At 33.6% G+C, this 17,500-nt stretch overlaps 2 protein-coding genes across 2 annotated transcripts in view; one reads left to right on the forward strand and one right to left on the reverse strand.

Annotated features, from left to right (window-relative positions):
• The window catches only part of LOC125028743 (ATP-binding cassette sub-family C member 5-like), a 45,550-nt gene that overhangs the window by 4,339 nt on the left and 23,711 nt on the right, over positions 1 to 17,500 (reverse strand). Inside the window, exons 10-22 of the mRNA XM_047618225.1 lie at positions 11,416 to 11,552; positions 11,109 to 11,211; positions 10,458 to 10,654; positions 9,662 to 9,811; positions 9,340 to 9,466; positions 8,970 to 9,118; positions 8,356 to 8,495; positions 7,243 to 7,427; positions 1,326 to 1,472; positions 1,039 to 1,168; positions 399 to 552; positions 152 to 280; positions 1 to 18 (exon numbers count right to left, since the gene is read on the reverse strand). The exon at positions 1 to 18 is cut by the window's left edge and continues 74 nt beyond it. Of these exons, the coding sequence (XP_047474181.1) occupies positions 1 to 18; positions 152 to 280; positions 399 to 552; positions 1,039 to 1,168; positions 1,326 to 1,472; positions 7,243 to 7,427; positions 8,356 to 8,495; positions 8,970 to 9,118; positions 9,340 to 9,466; positions 9,662 to 9,811; positions 10,458 to 10,654; positions 11,109 to 11,211; positions 11,416 to 11,552 (1,766 nt within the window). The remainder of the gene's footprint in view (positions 19 to 151; positions 281 to 398; positions 553 to 1,038; positions 1,169 to 1,325; positions 1,473 to 7,242; positions 7,428 to 8,355; positions 8,496 to 8,969; positions 9,119 to 9,339; positions 9,467 to 9,661; positions 9,812 to 10,457; positions 10,655 to 11,108; positions 11,212 to 11,415; positions 11,553 to 17,500) is intronic.
• LOC125028940 lies at positions 3,656 to 7,191 on the forward strand. The gene is made up of 4 exons (XM_047618574.1): positions 3,656 to 4,353; positions 4,769 to 4,983; positions 5,863 to 6,076; positions 6,229 to 7,191. The coding sequence occupies exons 1-4, from the start codon at positions 4,189 to 4,191 to the stop codon at positions 6,979 to 6,981; spliced, it is 1,347 nt and encodes a 448-aa protein (XP_047474530.1). The 5' UTR covers positions 3,656 to 4,188; the 3' UTR covers positions 6,982 to 7,191.

Below are 17,500 nucleotides of genomic sequence, written 5' to 3' on the forward strand. Positions count from 1 at the left end.
TCAAATAATACCATAAATCTGTAAGAGATAACATTATAATAATCATAGAGCAAACAGAAGAAGAAGACAAATTTCGGTGTATTCATTAGAGATCAAAGACAGAAAAGTATTTTCACATTATAATATATTTAGTAAATAAAATAATACAAACTTTTTGGTAAACATCTCCTGTTTGCCATATGCATTGATAGTGGCTAACCCATTCACAGTTGTACTGACATGGCTATACATAGGAGATCTCGACACATTCTCCATCCTCTTAAAATCACGAATTCCAATCCTGTTGGATATCGTAATGGCATTATTCCAGAAAATATAATGCAGTGCCTATAATACCAGCACACCGCAATTTTATCAGCAACAAAAGTCTTTTAAAAACAGAAGATATATGTTCTCACCTGAAGATGCTCCTAATAAAAAGGAAGAGGATAGCCAATACTACCAGAAATGGAAGGAAATGAGGGAACACCAAACAGACGAACACAAGTGAACTTGTGATTAACCAAATATTCTGCAGGAAAGTCTCCATGGTCATAGGCACACGCACATCCACTGAAACAATCATTTTAACCTTATCTTGATGTATTTCTTAAGAAATAAGTCTCATGTCTTAAAAAAAAGGAAGAAATAAAAGCATACATTATGTTAACAAAACTGGAAAATCTGAAAAATAAAGAAAAAGAACTTTTTTTTATGCCAATAAATATTTTTCATTTGAATATCATTAAGTTATTTAATTCTGAAAATAAGAGGGAAAAAAAGTGTAGGGAGAAAAAAAAAAAAAAAAATATAAAAAAAAATAAATAAAAAAAATAAAGAAATAAAGAAATATATATATATTTTTTTAATAACAAAGAACATTGTCTATCAAAGAGATATTAAGTAATTATAAAGTCACATGTTATTTACTAAAGAAGGTATTCCAAAATCATATATTATTTTACAAAGAAGCTAAACCAAAGATAAATTATAGGGAAGCCAATAATGCAAAGAAATACATAACATATTACTCCTCAAATTGAAGCTTTAGGAACCAACCTTCATCCATGTCTCTGGAGAAGATATTTATAATGCGTCCTGAAGGAGTTGTGTCAAAGAAACTCATGGGGCTTCGGAACACTTTGACAAATACTTGATCGTGCATGCTGCTAGAAGCCTTTAGGGTAGTCTATTTGGAAAAAAATGATTAGACCATTTAAGTTTGTTTACATTTATGTGATAGTTCAGAGAGATAACTGTTGGCAAGCTCAGGATAGATTTTTATTATAACCCAGAAGTTATGGTTAAAAGACAGCATCACTAACAGAATAACTTTTATTAATTACCTTCATAAAGGCAAATCCTCTGATAAGCGAAGTTCCAAGTATGACTAAAATAAGGCAGCCATAAACAGTCTGGTACATAAAAAGGTCAGGGTTGTCTGCGATGTTGTCACTGATGACCGTTCCATTTCCAACTATCACCTCTGTGTTCTGTTGAAATTAATGTTGCTCAACATTTTCATTTCACCTTTCTTCTTGGCAAAGAAATTGGAAAGAAAATATGAATGTACAGAATTAATAGTTATGATAACAACAACAACAACAACAACAACAACAATAATAATAATAATAATAATAATTAACAATAATTATCATTACTATTATCATCATTATTACCATTATAATAATCATCATCAATAATGGTTACTGGTTAATGGTTTGAAGACATATATGTCCTAAGCATCAAAGGTCATACAGCACTATGGTAAACTCTTGTGTTGAAAAGGGTGGAAATGAGTCAACGATCAGGATAAGATGTTAGATGTCAAAGGTTGTGGAACGCTGTAGGATAGAATGGCAGTGAAAAGGGTATAGAGGGGGAGTAAATGGAATACAGTGGGGATTTGTAAATCTGGATGTTTTAAAGGTATGGGGCAATCAGATCAAATGGAGAGTATGGGTAGGGGGAATTTGAGGAGGAGGATGATGGATATCGGCATATACTTTGAATGTAGGGCAAATAGGAATCAAGGGATTAGAGGGTGGATGAGGGAGCGAATCATTATCTTGAGTCATGTTTAAGAACTTTTAGATGTCTTCAAGAGTTTCTGGAGGGGAGTTGGTTGGGGAGGTCTGAGATATAAAGGTTTTCTTATGTGGAGGAGAAGTGTGAATAGATGTCTGAGGAGCAGAGGAAGAGGTGGGTGTGGGTGTGGGTGAAGATGTGGTAGAAGATGGAGTGGAACGTTTTGATTGTCTGGTGCAACATGTAGTGAGGAGGAGGAGGGGAAGGCTTCAGGGAAGTGGTAGAGACTTGAGTATCTTGATTTTGACTGAAAAAGGAACTTGACTGATGCTGAAACTTCTTGAGATGATGGCAGGAAAGCAGAGCAAAGTACAGTTTTAGAATAGGTAGAATGAGAAACCTCATCCTTGTGCCTCTTGTCTGGCCTCATGTAGAGTGAGGCACATGTGTGTGACTAAACAGGGTAATTTGAACGGTCATGACCAGGTTGGGCACATAGAGGGCAGTGTGCAGTGTTTGGTTGGGTGGCTAAAACACCAACATATCTGATATTGATAGGGAAGAGGTCGATATGGTTGGACAGGGCAGGACACTCCACCAATATAAACTTCCAAGCTTCTACAGAGGCTATTCTTGGCAATATTGTTGTAGGACTTTCGTTGGCTTCCGGGAGGAATAGTGTAGCACTGGACTGCCACTGCATCCCAGTCATCAAGGCATGGGCAGGAATAGGTCTGCCATTGAGGTCAGTCAGGGTAGATAGTGCACGAGCAGATGTAACTGTGACAAGGTGTGAACAATTGGAATGAAATTTTGCCTACTTGTTTTGGGAGACATTGCTGGAAGAGGGCTGTAGGGGGAATCACAAAGAATTGATCCCACGTGGCTGGGCAAAAAAAGGTACTCAAAAGGTTTGTAGAGGCGGAAGTAGTAGAAGGACGAAGAGTAGTAATAAGGGGAGTAAGGGTAGACAATGAAGGAGACTGTGCAGTAAAGATGGAGCGGAGGTTGGGTGAGAGGATAGGGTGAATTCTGAAGGTTTAGTAATGACCTGGGTGAATAGTACAGAATGGACAGAGTTGACCACAAACTTTGAGAAGGGGGGTACTAGTATCAGAGGTTGTAGCAGTGGTCAAATGAGAGGCCATTCATGACTCGCAAAAAGCCAGCCTTTCATCCTTTCAGCATGGCTCTCACACCTTAGGAAGTAAACATAAGAAGAGGATGATGAAGAGAAGGAAAGGAAAGGGGTAGAAGAAAAGACCATGCAAAATTACTTGAGGCGAGGGCTGAGGTCCAAGGCAGGGGTGATCCCCTACATTGGGCCTCAGTCCCTGTCACCTAAGCCCTTAAGACCACAATGAACAATGGGTTAAGGGGGTCATCATCATTAATAAATAATGGTTAATAATTAATAATAATTATTATTATTGATTAATCAATAATGATTAATAATAACTAATAATAATAATCAGCAATAACTACTAATAATTAATAATAAATATTATCAATAATAATAATAATAATAATAATAATAATAATAATAAAATAATAGTAATAATAATAATAAAAACAACATGACTCTAGTTACATTCTTTTAGTCACTTTATTAGTGCTTTTCTATCACTTCTTTCAAAGGATTTTCAATCTTTCAGGAGTTATCTGATTACAGTCTTCTTGCAGCTATGTCCCTTTCCTTACCATCATCACTAGAATTCTTCAAAGGTAACTCTTTAAATATTTAATCTACCTTATCCTACTTTCAAGAATTTATCTTCTGCTAAAATTAATATACTCTGTATGAAGTACATTAACATATGCAGAGTTCATTCATCCTGGTAATGGCACTGATAAGATTACAAGCATTATCAAATCTTATCTATGATAAAAATACCACCACACTTATTTTCAGTCTACCTCTGTTACTGCTACTTATTAGTTGTCTGTGCTGTACTTCCTTCTGGTGAAATGATAATATGGTAGTTCAATAAATATAAAACCACTAATGTTCTTAATGCTATGGCTAAAATCTGACATAACACAGCAATTTATATTATGATATCCATTCCAAGTTCACTGCGCTATTCATACCACATGTTCAGTAAATATGTGATGGTATGAAAAAAAAAATTCTTCTGAGAGATACCAAATTGGTGGTTACCTGCACAAGAAACAGTCACAATGTTTACAAAAAGTGGAATTTCAATCACATTTATTATATTGGTTCATCACTTGACTCTATTTAGTGTCTCCAGTGAAAACACCATAAGAACACCATGCTGCTACAACATTTCCTCTAGTTATGAAGATTTAATTTTCGTTTGTTCTTGCTCCCTGGGAAATGATGTAAGTAGAAACTGATTCAAATATAACACAGTAAACCTTAGCATTTCTGAAAAGAGATATCCCAATGTTGACTTCTATTGATCTATAAAGAGTTTTATTTAGTGAATAAACACTGAAATCAAAGTCCTCATAACTATGCACATTATGGTTCCTCTTCTTACCTAAGAGTTAAAGAAAGAAAATCATATTATTTCTAGAGGTAGATTGATTACCTCTGCATTACAAAGTTTTGTTCCTTTTTATCCAGATAAGAACCTACTATAATGTCATATCAACAGAAATTACCTGTATTCATTTTGTGGGAAACAATTTTTACTAGATTAATCACAGGCCAGGTCATTAATTTCTGCATTGACAAAAATCCTTTACAAAATATTATTTACTAAAATGTCAAAACTCTATCACAACTTAACAGATGTTGATAATTGAGGACTCAAGAGTGAGCTGTGGAGAGGATCACTTCTTTATTCCAAATACCACAACTCAATGGAATGTGGGTGAATGTGGTGATGTCCACCTCAGTGGATCAGCACTGGCTCAGCTTCCATACCTACATTCACTTCATCTTCACGACATTGACCAAATTCATCTGGCGCCAGACTTTTTCAATCAGTATAGCACACACCTCAAGTAGGTAGCAAACTGGATGTTTCATTTTTTTATTTTAGAAAATTAGTTTCATATGAAATCAATTTGAATTTTTTTTAAAATGTTATATCATAGCAAATACATGATTCAGCTATAAAACTAATAACACATCTAACCAAACTATCATTACCTTGTGAAAAGCATTTTGGTCTACTAAATGTACAGAAATAGATTGACAAGCCACTTGAGATTTAGCAATTGTTAATTTACAATAGGATAATTGCAATGCAATTGGCTTTCACTCTGGGGAGTATAAGTGGCCAACCAAGCTTGCTACCAGGGCCCATTTTAGACTTGGTGGTGCATCACACTCACTGCACTGCACCAACAAAGTGATATGATTTCTTTTTGTATCACTTAAATCCAAAACATGCTTTTAATGTTTCGCATAATCAGAGATGCATGATATACACTTGAGTTGTTAGATTGAGTCCGTTTTAATCAATTAAGTGGGTTACAATGTGTAGAGGATGGCATATGGTTTTATTAAGGGATAAAACCAGGATTTTCTTTCATTTTTGTAAATCTTATTCAATTGAAAGAAAAGAATGTATGCTACTTCCAAAGATTCAGTACTTCCTTTTTCTGTATCATTCACGACAATCACATAGCACATTTTTTTTTGGTGGGTGACATCTTCTAGGGACAGCAGATTTATGTGCTAAAAATTGCCCCTTTCATAAAAAGCAATAGCCAATCTGAATATTACATATCCTATTTTTAATCAGGCAATGCCACCAGGGGATGTGATGGGTGGGCATGAGGCTATCTTATAAACTATCTTTCTCATATTCAATGAATTTGTTTATATCTATACCAGAGTAACACTAAAAATGCTTTTTATCTGCCCTGCAATTTCAGATCACTTAGAATATCCCACGCCAAATTTTCTCCACCTGAAGTATCACTTGATATTCATGCTCAGAAACTGGAAAGTATCACACTTGAGCATCTCACCTTGGAAGGAGATTTCAGTGTCTTACTTCAGACACAAGATACTCATCACCTTTCTAATTTTTTCCTCAAGTACTGCAATATTGAAAATCTTGGAGAAATTAATTTGTCAACACGCTATGTAAGTCCCTATTCACATACATTATGAACATAAACTGTCATTTCAGGCCTTGAAAATGAATCTATGGAAACAAATTCTTAAATTTAGGCACATTGATATTTTTAAGGTATGAAATATTTGCTGTATATTATATTTTTTGTTTCATTCTGCAGGTTGAAAACTTCACCCTGGAGCACAATATTATCAAGATCATTCATTCCAGTGCTGTCTTCCAAGACTCAAGCTACATCACTTTCTTGGGTAACAAAATTGACAAGCTTCAGTTCTTGGCAATTGATTCAGATGTGTACAACTTCACTTTTGTGGAAAATGAAGTTAACTACATAGCATTGGAAAGTATGGTAGTAAATAATTCAACTATAGTTTCTGTAACAGAAAATTCATTTTACCATATTGAGCAATTTGGCCTGACATGGCTGCAACCGAGGATGAAAGGAACCTTGATATTCTCCTCTAATCATTTCCATGAATTTAAGCCTGGCACTCTACTTTTCTATTACTCAGTCCATAACAAGAACCTACAGATTAAAAATAATATGTTTCATATGGGAAACTGTGATTGCGACTCTCAACAACTGATCAGACAAATGGCTGAGGCAAACAATGAAACCTTTTCCAGTTTCTACAAAGAAAGGATGGATATATATGGCTTGTTCATTGACTCGTCTTACTGCATTGATAAGACAGAAAAAAAACATAATCTAGCTGAACTCTGTAAATTGCCTGAAAGTGGGCTTGCATTTCCTTTAATAACATTTGGTATTCTAGTCATAAGTGCCCTCTTGATAATCTGTGTGGTTAGAAAAATATACAAAAATAGGTGTAAACGAAGACACAAAGGCAAAGAAGCATACCATTCAACATTTATAAACCTAATGACTATTAGCTCTGATGAAGAAGAATGATGATAACAATCAAATCAAAACTATGGTAAATTTAGTCTTCCACCATTAGCAATATCTTAACCTGTTCATCAGGCAAGCAGGAATGGCCAACTTCTAAGTCCAACACCTGACATATTTTTAAAAGAAATTAGATCATATTTTTAAACAAAACAATAAAATTAAACCCCACATAAATAAAAGTTCTCTTTTCACAGAAAAATAATAAAGTCTTTAAGAAAGAGGTAAAATAATTATCACAGTAAAAGAGAAGAAACTACTTACTCCGCTCCCTGCACTAAGCCACATTGAGAGCCACCACGAACTGAAAGCAGTAGAGCCCACATTGGCAGCAAAGGTGAAGATCACCAGGGTGGATATAATATAACCTCCAGCAGCCTTAATGTACCAGTTATATGTTGACAAAGGGATATCTCCCTTCTCTAGCTTCTCTTCTGTGATCAGTTGACCTGTGATAAATATAATACATCAGAAACAGTTAAATAATACATATGTATCTGTACATAGTACTATTAGTCTAATAGTTTAATCCTTTTATTCACTAGATTACCATCTCATTGCAGGTCATTTCAAAAGCAATAAATCTCTTTAGTTGCATAATCAGTGTTCAATCAAAAATAAGTGTGCATGCTAGATTAGGTATGTCTGGTCATGTTTAAAGATTCAGTGCCAGGGACTACTTCCATACTAAGCACAACTAACACATAATCAGTGCCCAAACATTGGATAGTAACAAGGGGAGATATGGAGATGGGATCTTCTTCCAAGAGAATATCCCTTTGGGTTAAACAAGGCTCTTGGCAACTGGAATAAATGCCTGTATTTATCAGTTAGTCTACAAATGGCATCAAATCCATGCCATAAATGATTTACTAGAAACCCTTTACCCAATAAATTGCACAAAGAAATTCAGTGTTTGATAAGTCATCCCCTAAAAACAAATCAAAGACACCCATTACCATAACAAATGACACCAATGGATGGAATTTGTGACACATTTCCCTTCAGCAGCCTTACCATTACACTGCGTATTTGAATTATTACTTTACATAATCCACATGGGCGCTGTAAGTCGTAACAACAAAAAAGGTTATGGCAAAGCAGTGCTATATCTGTAGGATACCTATCAAATGTTTGAGGTTTTATATATGAACAAAGCTAAAGGTTTCTGTCCTAAATCATATGTATAAACTGAAAGAGCAATTGAAAACTATTAAACAATTTATAAGCTAAGGTTGGATTCTACTTTTTCTCCTAACTGATGAAGTTAGTTTTTAAGATAATCCCTTAGGCACTTAAACTTCAAAAAAGTCTACCCATAAAATGTGCACCACAGAATACAAATCATCCTTGGAATATTAAAGATCAAATTCTCACCATCTTCTGGTTTCTTCTTAACTTCTTTGACTGGACTTTTCTCTGGACTATTCTTCTGATAGCCATTTATGCTACTTCCTCCTGAAATGACTGAGTCTTGCCGCTGGCGTCCTTCAGCATCTGATTCCTCAGTCTTGCTGCTAAGAGCAATAAACAAGTAAATAAATTCTAATCATGAGGATGGATAATATATATGAACAGTATGTAGAAAGTAAGATATCCCATTATGTATAATAAAAATAGTAAAATAACAGTCATAATTATGATGATGATGATGATAATGATCATTACTCTTATAAATATAATAAAAACAAGATCAATCATTATCATCATTACAATGATGATAAAAACAATAATAATAATAATAATAATAATAATAACAATAATAATAATAATAATAACAATAATAATAATAATAATAACAATAATAATAATAATAACAAATTAATAGCAATAATAATAATGATGATAAGATAAGCATAACTACAACTATGATAACTAAACAAAAATAAAAAAAGAAAAAGGAAAAAAGAAAAGAAAAGAAAAGAGAGAAGAAAGAGAGAGATAAAAAAAATAAAAAAAAATTGAGTCTTCATATGAAAAACTATACTAACCTTTCCTTTTCCTGATTTTCAACTGTTTCCATATGGGTTCTATATAGAGCAGCATATTCATTGTTATCCTCCATCAAAATTGAGTGTGTTCCCAGCTCTGCGATCTTTCCCTCACGCAAGTAAACTACACGGTCACAATGGGGCAAGTACTGGAAAATCAAGGAAAAGAGCGATATTGAAGACAAATCTGATGCTTCATTAATGTTTAACCCTCAGAAATAGGTGAGATACAGGTAAGTAAACAATATTCACATGTTTGTATGTGAATCTAGATAAAAATAGCTGTTTCTGTGTTATAATAAATCAGTATTAAATTATCAACTTGATGCATACATAGGTCTCAGAGAAGACAACAAAGTTTATACATTACCTGCAGCTGATGTGTGACAAACACTGTTGTCTTATTTCTTAAAGCACCTTTGATCACCCACTGGAAGATGTGGCTGCCAACATGAGCATCTACAGCACTCAAAGGATCATCCAATAAATAAATATCCCTGAAAAAGAATAGACGACATGGTTTAGATAATCTAATTGTAAGTAAAAAGTCTAACAATCAAACTGTACACAACTAGATGTACTATATGAAAAAAAAAAAAAAAAAAAAAAAACGGTTTACATTCACAATTAGTAAGTTATAAAAATGAGAAAAAATTATAAGTATTTCAGTTTATACATAATAAGAAACGCACCTGTTAGCATAAAGTGCCCTGGCAAGTGACAAACGTTGTTTCTGTCCTCCAGACAAATTGATACCTCGTTCTCCAATTTCTGTGAAATCTCCAGCAGGCATAGCTCCAACATCTTGGGTAAGGTTGCAGGCATATATCACACGGTAATACCTAAGAACATATTTAACTGTAATGGCACAAAAAGTTTACTGAAAAATGTAAATTGGAGCCCCATTTGCCTCCATATTTTATGTTCTAAAGCAAGTTACAATAAAAAATCTTAAATTTCACTAAGCCCCAAACATGTATTCTCTCTGTATGCATTTTCTAATAGTGGTCTAAATGACAATGCAGGTCATCCTGATCTAAACTCAAAAGGATTTGCCAATTCTTTTGATCCAATTTTCAATATTACAAGAGAACAATGACTTCTGCTCTTGTAGATAACTAAGTAAAGAAATATTCCACTAATATATGATACTTTCTTTTATTTTCTTTCATGTCAGCAAAATCTGTCAGATTTTTTAAGTTTACCATACAATCCACAACCTTTTGTGAGATCTGAAGATGAATGTAGAGAGACAGAAGGACAGAGTTGGAGAGAGACAGTGAAGGAGACAGAGAGAGAGAAAGATATAGAAAGACAGAGAGAGAGAGAGAGAGAAATAAAAGAGTACACCAGCTGCCAGTTTTTGGTAAGCTATGATCCCCTGAGCAAACAGAAAATTCAAAAGTCTGTATATACTAAGTTGAGCATACTTGGACCTTAAGGGTAAACACTGAAAGAATCGAAAATGAACATTCTTTGAAAACTCACCTTTTGGCATCAAATGCTTCACCCATCAAAATATTTTCCCTAAAGGAGGCATTCATGATCCATGCTTGTTGGCCAACATATGCACATGTTCCTTGTAAATACACCTCTCCTGACTGTAAACGCATGTGACCAAGTAGAGCTGATATGAAAGAGGATTTTCCAGCACCAACACTACCACACACAGCAATGAGTTCGCCCTGTTGGGTAACAGTGGTAATAGTAAGTCAAGATACTAGCAAGTCAATAATATAATCAAAACAACATAATAGTGATCTAGCCATCATAATATTGATAAATCATTCAAAACACAATGCTGAGAAGAAAAAAAATTAGAAGAGGATGATGAAACCTGGGCTCATATATTGAATTATTTCCTTCTGCATAGGTGCAATGGTAGCATGTTCTAGTATTTTCCCTGTTTACTGCTACCCTATTGTTTCAGTTTAACTTGTTTAGTGCAAAGGATTCCATGTAGTGTATAGTGGTGACATCTGAGACACCCAACAATGTGTCTCAGATAGAAACATGTTTACAAAGTTGTCAATACTTTGATTACAATGTACATAAACCTAATAGTGCATTAGTAAATCCTACCCCTACTGAGCAGAAAACAAACATTTCTATTTCATCATCATGCTGTATAAAGAATACCTTCTTGATGGAGAGACTTAAGTCAAAGAGAACATCAATGTGTTTCAAGTCCACTACTTTCGGCATCAGTTGATCAGCTGGAGTTATGCCATCCTTCTTGTTCCTGGAAGGACAAAATCAGCATTTACAGACAAAGGGAATATTTAGACTGTACTTCTGTTCTAGCACTATAATTTCTTTAGAAGCAGAAACAATAATTTTTTTTCTTCACACTGAAATTACACAATAATAAAAACACCATAATAGGCAGGAGAAGACAGTCACCATGATTATAGACCATTACAATACTTTATAATTTGTAACTAACTTCCTCCTCTTCTTTTTCTTTTTTTTGAAGGAAGAGACAGCATCCCATGCAAGGGTGGCTTGGTCCAGTACCACAGCTGTATCAGGTTCTTGTGGAGTCTTGAGGTAGGGCTCCAACTCATCCATCAGTAAAATACTCTAAGTATGCATAAGAACCAATTAAAATCATAACAAAATCAAATATATATATATATATATATATATATATATATATATATATGATTTAATGTATTTCTTCAACTTCTTTAAAACTTTATGAAATTTCAAATTCAATCAAATAAATAATAATTAATATTCACACCTATTTCATATTAATGTATCAAATCTGTGAATCAAAATAGCATAATCATAAAAAAATCTACCAAAAACAAAATGTTATAAATATTAGTACATCTACACAAATCTACATATTCACCACAAAGCACATGCATATATGAACACACCATACAGGCCCCATAATTCCACAAAGAAGACCATGATTTATTAAATGTGAAAGAATGACACATATGATCTCCATTTCAATATCATATTACTAAATCTAATTTGTAAAAAAAAAAAAAATAAAAAAAATAAAATAAAAATAAATAAAAACAATAAAGATTACAGTTCCTGTGAAAAAATGTCATTCATTCAATGCACAACATCAGCTACGCATGTAGAGGACAATACTGCTTGGTGATTCAATAAACAGGTCATCATATGCAAAGAATCCAAAATCATAGTGGTTCAGTCCATATTTAATTTATAAATAATCCACAATAAAGGCTTGCTTAAGGACACCTAAAACTGTAGTCTACTAAATTCTACTTCCCAGAAAGATGATCAAGCAAAGTAAATTAAAATAAACAAACCCCAATCATGCACATGCACAAGCCAAGACTTTTAAATGAGCTTTGTGTGTATTGTGTGCTTGTATATGATTTAATTGTAGAAGAAATATGCAGCCCAATATTCACTGATAAACTGAAATAATAACTTATCTTCATGGATATAACCTGTATTATTTGATAAAAAGTCCTTCTGCTATATGTAACATTATCGTCATAAAAATCTTAAGTAATTAAGGTGATCTATCATCTGATCTGCTTATTTATATGGGGATCACCCAGCACTAACATTTTCATTACATCTGCTGCTGTATTATGGTTTTATTCCATGTTAAACTTCATAATTTTCCTTGATTAACAAAAGTTTTCTTTCCATTCTCTGAAAGCACTATTTGGTATTTGTTCCTGAGTTTATAGAAGGCATGAATTGAAATATATCACAATGAATGAAAATGAGTGCGGCTATATAACACGTTGACGCACCAAAGCAGGGTGTTGGGCTTGACGTAGCGAACTCCCGCACTCAAAGTCGACTTGTTGCCATTAACTCCAGAGCATAGTTTTTTTTTTTTTTTTCTTCTTCACCCAGTGAAAAGGGGATCTGTGAGAATACATAATAACCAAGCCTAACTCCTAAGAAATATTCTTTTACTAGTTTTATTCATATTATTACCTGAGGCATTATAGCCAGCTTACTCAAAAGGGATAAGATAAATTAATACAACATGAAACAGCATGAGGAAGAGATGCAGTTACCAGTACATCCCTCCTTTGTCACTGAGTAATAAATTATTTTTATAAGTAGTTATTCAACTACTGGAATGACGCATTTCACTTACAGTTAAAGTAATAATAATAATAACAGCAACCAATGCAATGACAGTATAATAAAAAAACAGAAAGAAATTTTTAAAAAATAATGATAACAATAACAATGATAATAAAAACAATAACAATAATAATAACAGTAACAATAACAATAAAAAAAGACTATAGTAGTAATATTACAAATAACAATAACAACAAGAAAAATAATAATAAAATATATCATTGATAATAATAAAAACAAAAATAACTGAAATAATAATAACAATAATAACAATAATAATAATAATAATAATAATAATATTAATAATAAAAAAACAATAATATATCAATAATAACAACAATAACATCAATTACTCAATTACTAATAATAGTAATAGTAATGATAATGATGATGATGAAAGTAATAATAATAATAATAATAATAATAATAATAATAATAATAATAATAATCTTATTAACTGTAATGGCCATGGCATTAGTAGCAGTGGTAGTGGTAATATTGGCAGTAATAGGCAGCAGTACTGGTAGTTGTAGTAGTAGTAACAATTCAATATCATGACAACTATTATCATAACAATTATCACTATAACCATCACAACATACATCTTACAAGTAATTATCATATTTTTTGGGGGGGTTAAGCTTCACAACTACAAAAGTGATAAAATTATATTTTGATTAATACTGAAAATACTTTGAATAGCAAATCAGTATGCGATTTCCTGCTTTGCATCTGTCAACAACAAAAATCCGAGAGAAAGAAGCTTAAAATAAAAAATAACGAATAAACAATGACAGAGAATAATTGAACGTTATTCTTTGAAACTATGGAAATCTTGGGGGAATTTGCATCTACTGTATTCAACTTTACCAATCTCCATCATATCCTAAAAGGATGCGAGTTTCCTGATTTATATTTACTTTTTTATCTGTTTTATTTACTTGAATGCAAAGTACTCTGAGACACTTACATACTGGGGAAATACTGACCACCTATGGTATTTTTCCTTCCAGCTGTGAAATATTCCCTGATGCAGTACAAAACGCGATCCCTGGAATAACACATCTTTGGTTTCTGGTCTCATATAACTCATCAAACCCAAGAAAATATGAACCAAATTATATCAATAATCAAATAGGGTATTTTGTAAACCATTAATCCAAAATTAACAAAGAATTGTAAATTTGATGGTTAATCTGGAATATTCTGCTTACTTTCCAGTTTTACAGTAATATTCATACAGTAGGAAAACCAAACTAAATAATTATAATATTTATATTTCTCCAAACAAGCTCTATGCATTAAAAAATAAACAAAATGAGAAGTTTGCTGTGTAGGAAATAGTATTTTTTTAGTCTGAGAAATTTGGTGTGAAGGATATATTGATCAGACTGATTTTCTGACTGTAGGTATTAACTGAACTAACTTCATCCAAGCAGGGCAGCTGCCCAGCACATCCATGAACTAGGGATGACAAAATTAAGAGAAAATCTACTACAGCAACCATTCAAATCCAAAAAATCCTCCCTATATGTAGGAGGTAAATCCATCTATCCTCAGATGGTTACCTTGGAACAGGTCCAAAAAGGCTTCTAGCAAGAAGAGCACATGCAAACATCTATCAACAGACCATACTGGATCTACTACAGATCCCAAGATGAGGTCCAATAGCTCACTCTTACCTAAAAAATGTGGATATGAAGTGAGTGACACATAAGAATTTGGTTCAAAGTACATCACAATATGAGTTGTAGTCGTGGTGAGAAAGCCACCTTTTTCAATATTGCCACACTGAGGCTGCCAGACATAAGAATTCCTAAACTCAGTGGTTGTGAGGGAGGTCAATAATTATGTAAGGAAACAGTTTAGTTTTGATTCCATTTATTACAATGGATATTCTTGGTATGACATACTGTCTGTTTCATTTTGCTTCTAAACTATCCCCTGTGTGCAAGGAATGGCCGGGGTTACCATCCACTGGCGGCGAGGGATTCTAACGCAGGTCAGCAAGATTGCTAGACGAGAATGCTACCGCTGCACCACACAGGTGTGGTGCAATCAAACAATGCCCAGACAGGATATAACTGCTAGCTGTGAGTGCTCCTGACTGCAAGACTAGTAGCATCACCACCAATCAAGTGAGGAAAGACAGGAACAGCAACAGCATGTAGTGTTCTCTAGGAGTGGTTCTGCCTAAACGTAAAGGCAACAGATATGTTCCTTCCCACCATATGTAGGAGTACAGCAACAACAAACTTATACAAGTTTACCTAGTAGGGCCTGCCCTTACAAACAGAGCTACAACTATATGAAACAGATATGGGCCTAATGAGAAAGAATTAGGATGAAAAGCACACACAAAAAAAAAAAAAATCAGAAATGAAAAACAAAAAAAATGACAATAAAATGACAGGATAAGGGGAGCTGATGGAGCATTGAGCAGCCCTTCACAACCATTCCCCTCCACCTGAAGACAGTTGTTAACTTAATTTTTGTCACATGGCTACCAAACAGTAAAGGGAAATAAGGAGCCAACCAAACAAAACAAATACAAGACAGGACCATATGTTCATGCTCCTCTGAAAAGAGTTGAGGAGAAGACCACAACACCCAGAAAATACAAAAAAATATATAGGAAGGAAACTCAACCCACCTCAGAGAGGAGCAGACACAGAAGAACCAGACAGGAATTCTCATAAAAGACTTTAAAACAGGGAAGAATCACGTCACCCAAGTGCAGAGCTGCAAGCACTAATAAACACCCATTCCCACCCTACTTTGCCAGTGAGAGCTGTGAATAAGTGAGAGTAGCAAATGGGGGATATCAACTGAAGTCAGTTCAGCTGATATTTTCAGTTAGGGAGTCATACCTTGTACCTAAAAACTTCACACCATATCACCAGAGCAGAAAATGTCAATAAAACCTTTTTGAGCTTTAAAAGATGGAATATGGCTGTATTACAATCAAATATCAAATCAAACTAATCAAATCTATACTGTTCCTAAAATTAGAAAGCAAAACATAAGCAGGTATCCCAGCTAATTTTGTTGATTATTATGCAGACGACAGAAGTTCATATGTAAATACTTTTTTAAATACTCAAACCTTAATCTATCAGCTTCCTTGTCCTTTGGCAAAACACAATAGTAATAATAATAAAAAAGTTGTATACATTTAGCTTTTAACCGAAAACATTTATAGATTACATAATGAATTTCCTAATGACCTAAATAATGAAATTTTATTTTTTTATTTTATTATTTCTAATGGGAAGGAAGCAAAGTAATATCTGGTAAAACTTAAACAAGACTGTAGAGAACTGTCCTATTTCCAGGAGAAAGTTATAAAAATTCCATAAAAGCAAGACCTTTCCTTCTATTTTATTCCATATATTCATTCTGAATGGATTTCTTAGGGAAAAAAAGAAATGCTGGTCAGTTAAATAATAACAAGACTTATAAGAATGACATAAATAATAGTCCTCATTACCACAACTGAAGTTCAACATTGAAGTTATGATCCTTTATAATAATGCAGATATATACTTTAGTATTAAGATAAAATTATCTGTGGTTGTATTGAGGTGCATTTACATATGTGCATGTATATATAAACATCTGTGCTTGTGTAGTTATACAAATGGATATACAGAGACCCCTTGTTCACGGATGGCATCTACTATGATAAGGCCCATACAGATTACACTTGTTTGGCGGACTGTGCAGCCACTGAAAAAGCCTGCACACATTGGATTAAAATAAATATTTAAAAAAATGAAAAAGAGGGCATTAATATCAGATCAATTGCATAAACAATATGAATAAAGAAAATAAAGAAGAGAAAACAGGACTCTTTTTTATATGTTAAACCTTATAATATTTTAAAACTGAGCAGCATTTAGATAATTAAAAGGTCTTCCCTTTGCTTCACCATTTCATTTGTATAAGGTAAACAAACATTAGAAAAACATTAAAAGTTTGCTTTGCATTAATTGTAGTTATTGCTTGCCACACCAATAAAAAAGTTGTGACAGTAGAAGTGGATGACTTAGACCACTATTTCTACAATTTTATCAAAGTAATAATGCAAATGAAGTCTCTACTATTGCATTTACTTCCTGTTAAAGGTCTGGCACTGATATTCAGTAGAGTAACTCGTTTTTTGTATACAAATACTAAACAATATATAGCACTGCTAAATAATAAAAAAGGACTTCTTTCTTAACCCCATCCCAATGGGTCATGTGTACACCCATCATAACAAACTGCTTGGTCCTCAGGGTATGGCTATAAACGCGGTGATGCACCAGAGCGTGTGGAGCAGGAAGTTCCTCTACATGTGGGACTCCCACACCCAGCATCTGGATGTTGCCAGAAATCACCAGAGTTTATGACGCTGAGAGATTTCTGATACCCGGCCCCATTAACAC

This window comes from Penaeus chinensis, chromosome 9 (genome assembly GCF_019202785.1).
Source record: "Penaeus chinensis breed Huanghai No. 1 chromosome 9, ASM1920278v2, whole genome shotgun sequence".
Lineage (NCBI taxonomy): Eukaryota > Metazoa > Arthropoda > Malacostraca > Decapoda > Penaeidae > Penaeus > Penaeus chinensis.

Excerpts from the sequence above, each read along its gene's own strand:
- LOC125028940 (XM_047618574.1), top strand. The coding sequence starts at position 4,189 with ATGTTTACAAAAAGTGGAATTTCAATCACATTTATTATATTGGTTCAT. Across the intron at positions 4,984-5,862 it reads CAGTATAGCACACACCTCAA|ATCACTTAGAATATCCCACG; the intron begins GTAGGTAGCAAA and ends CTGCAATTTCAG. Across the intron at positions 6,077-6,228 it reads TTAATTTGTCAACACGCTAT|GTTGAAAACTTCACCCTGGA; the intron begins GTAAGTCCCTAT and ends TTCATTCTGCAG.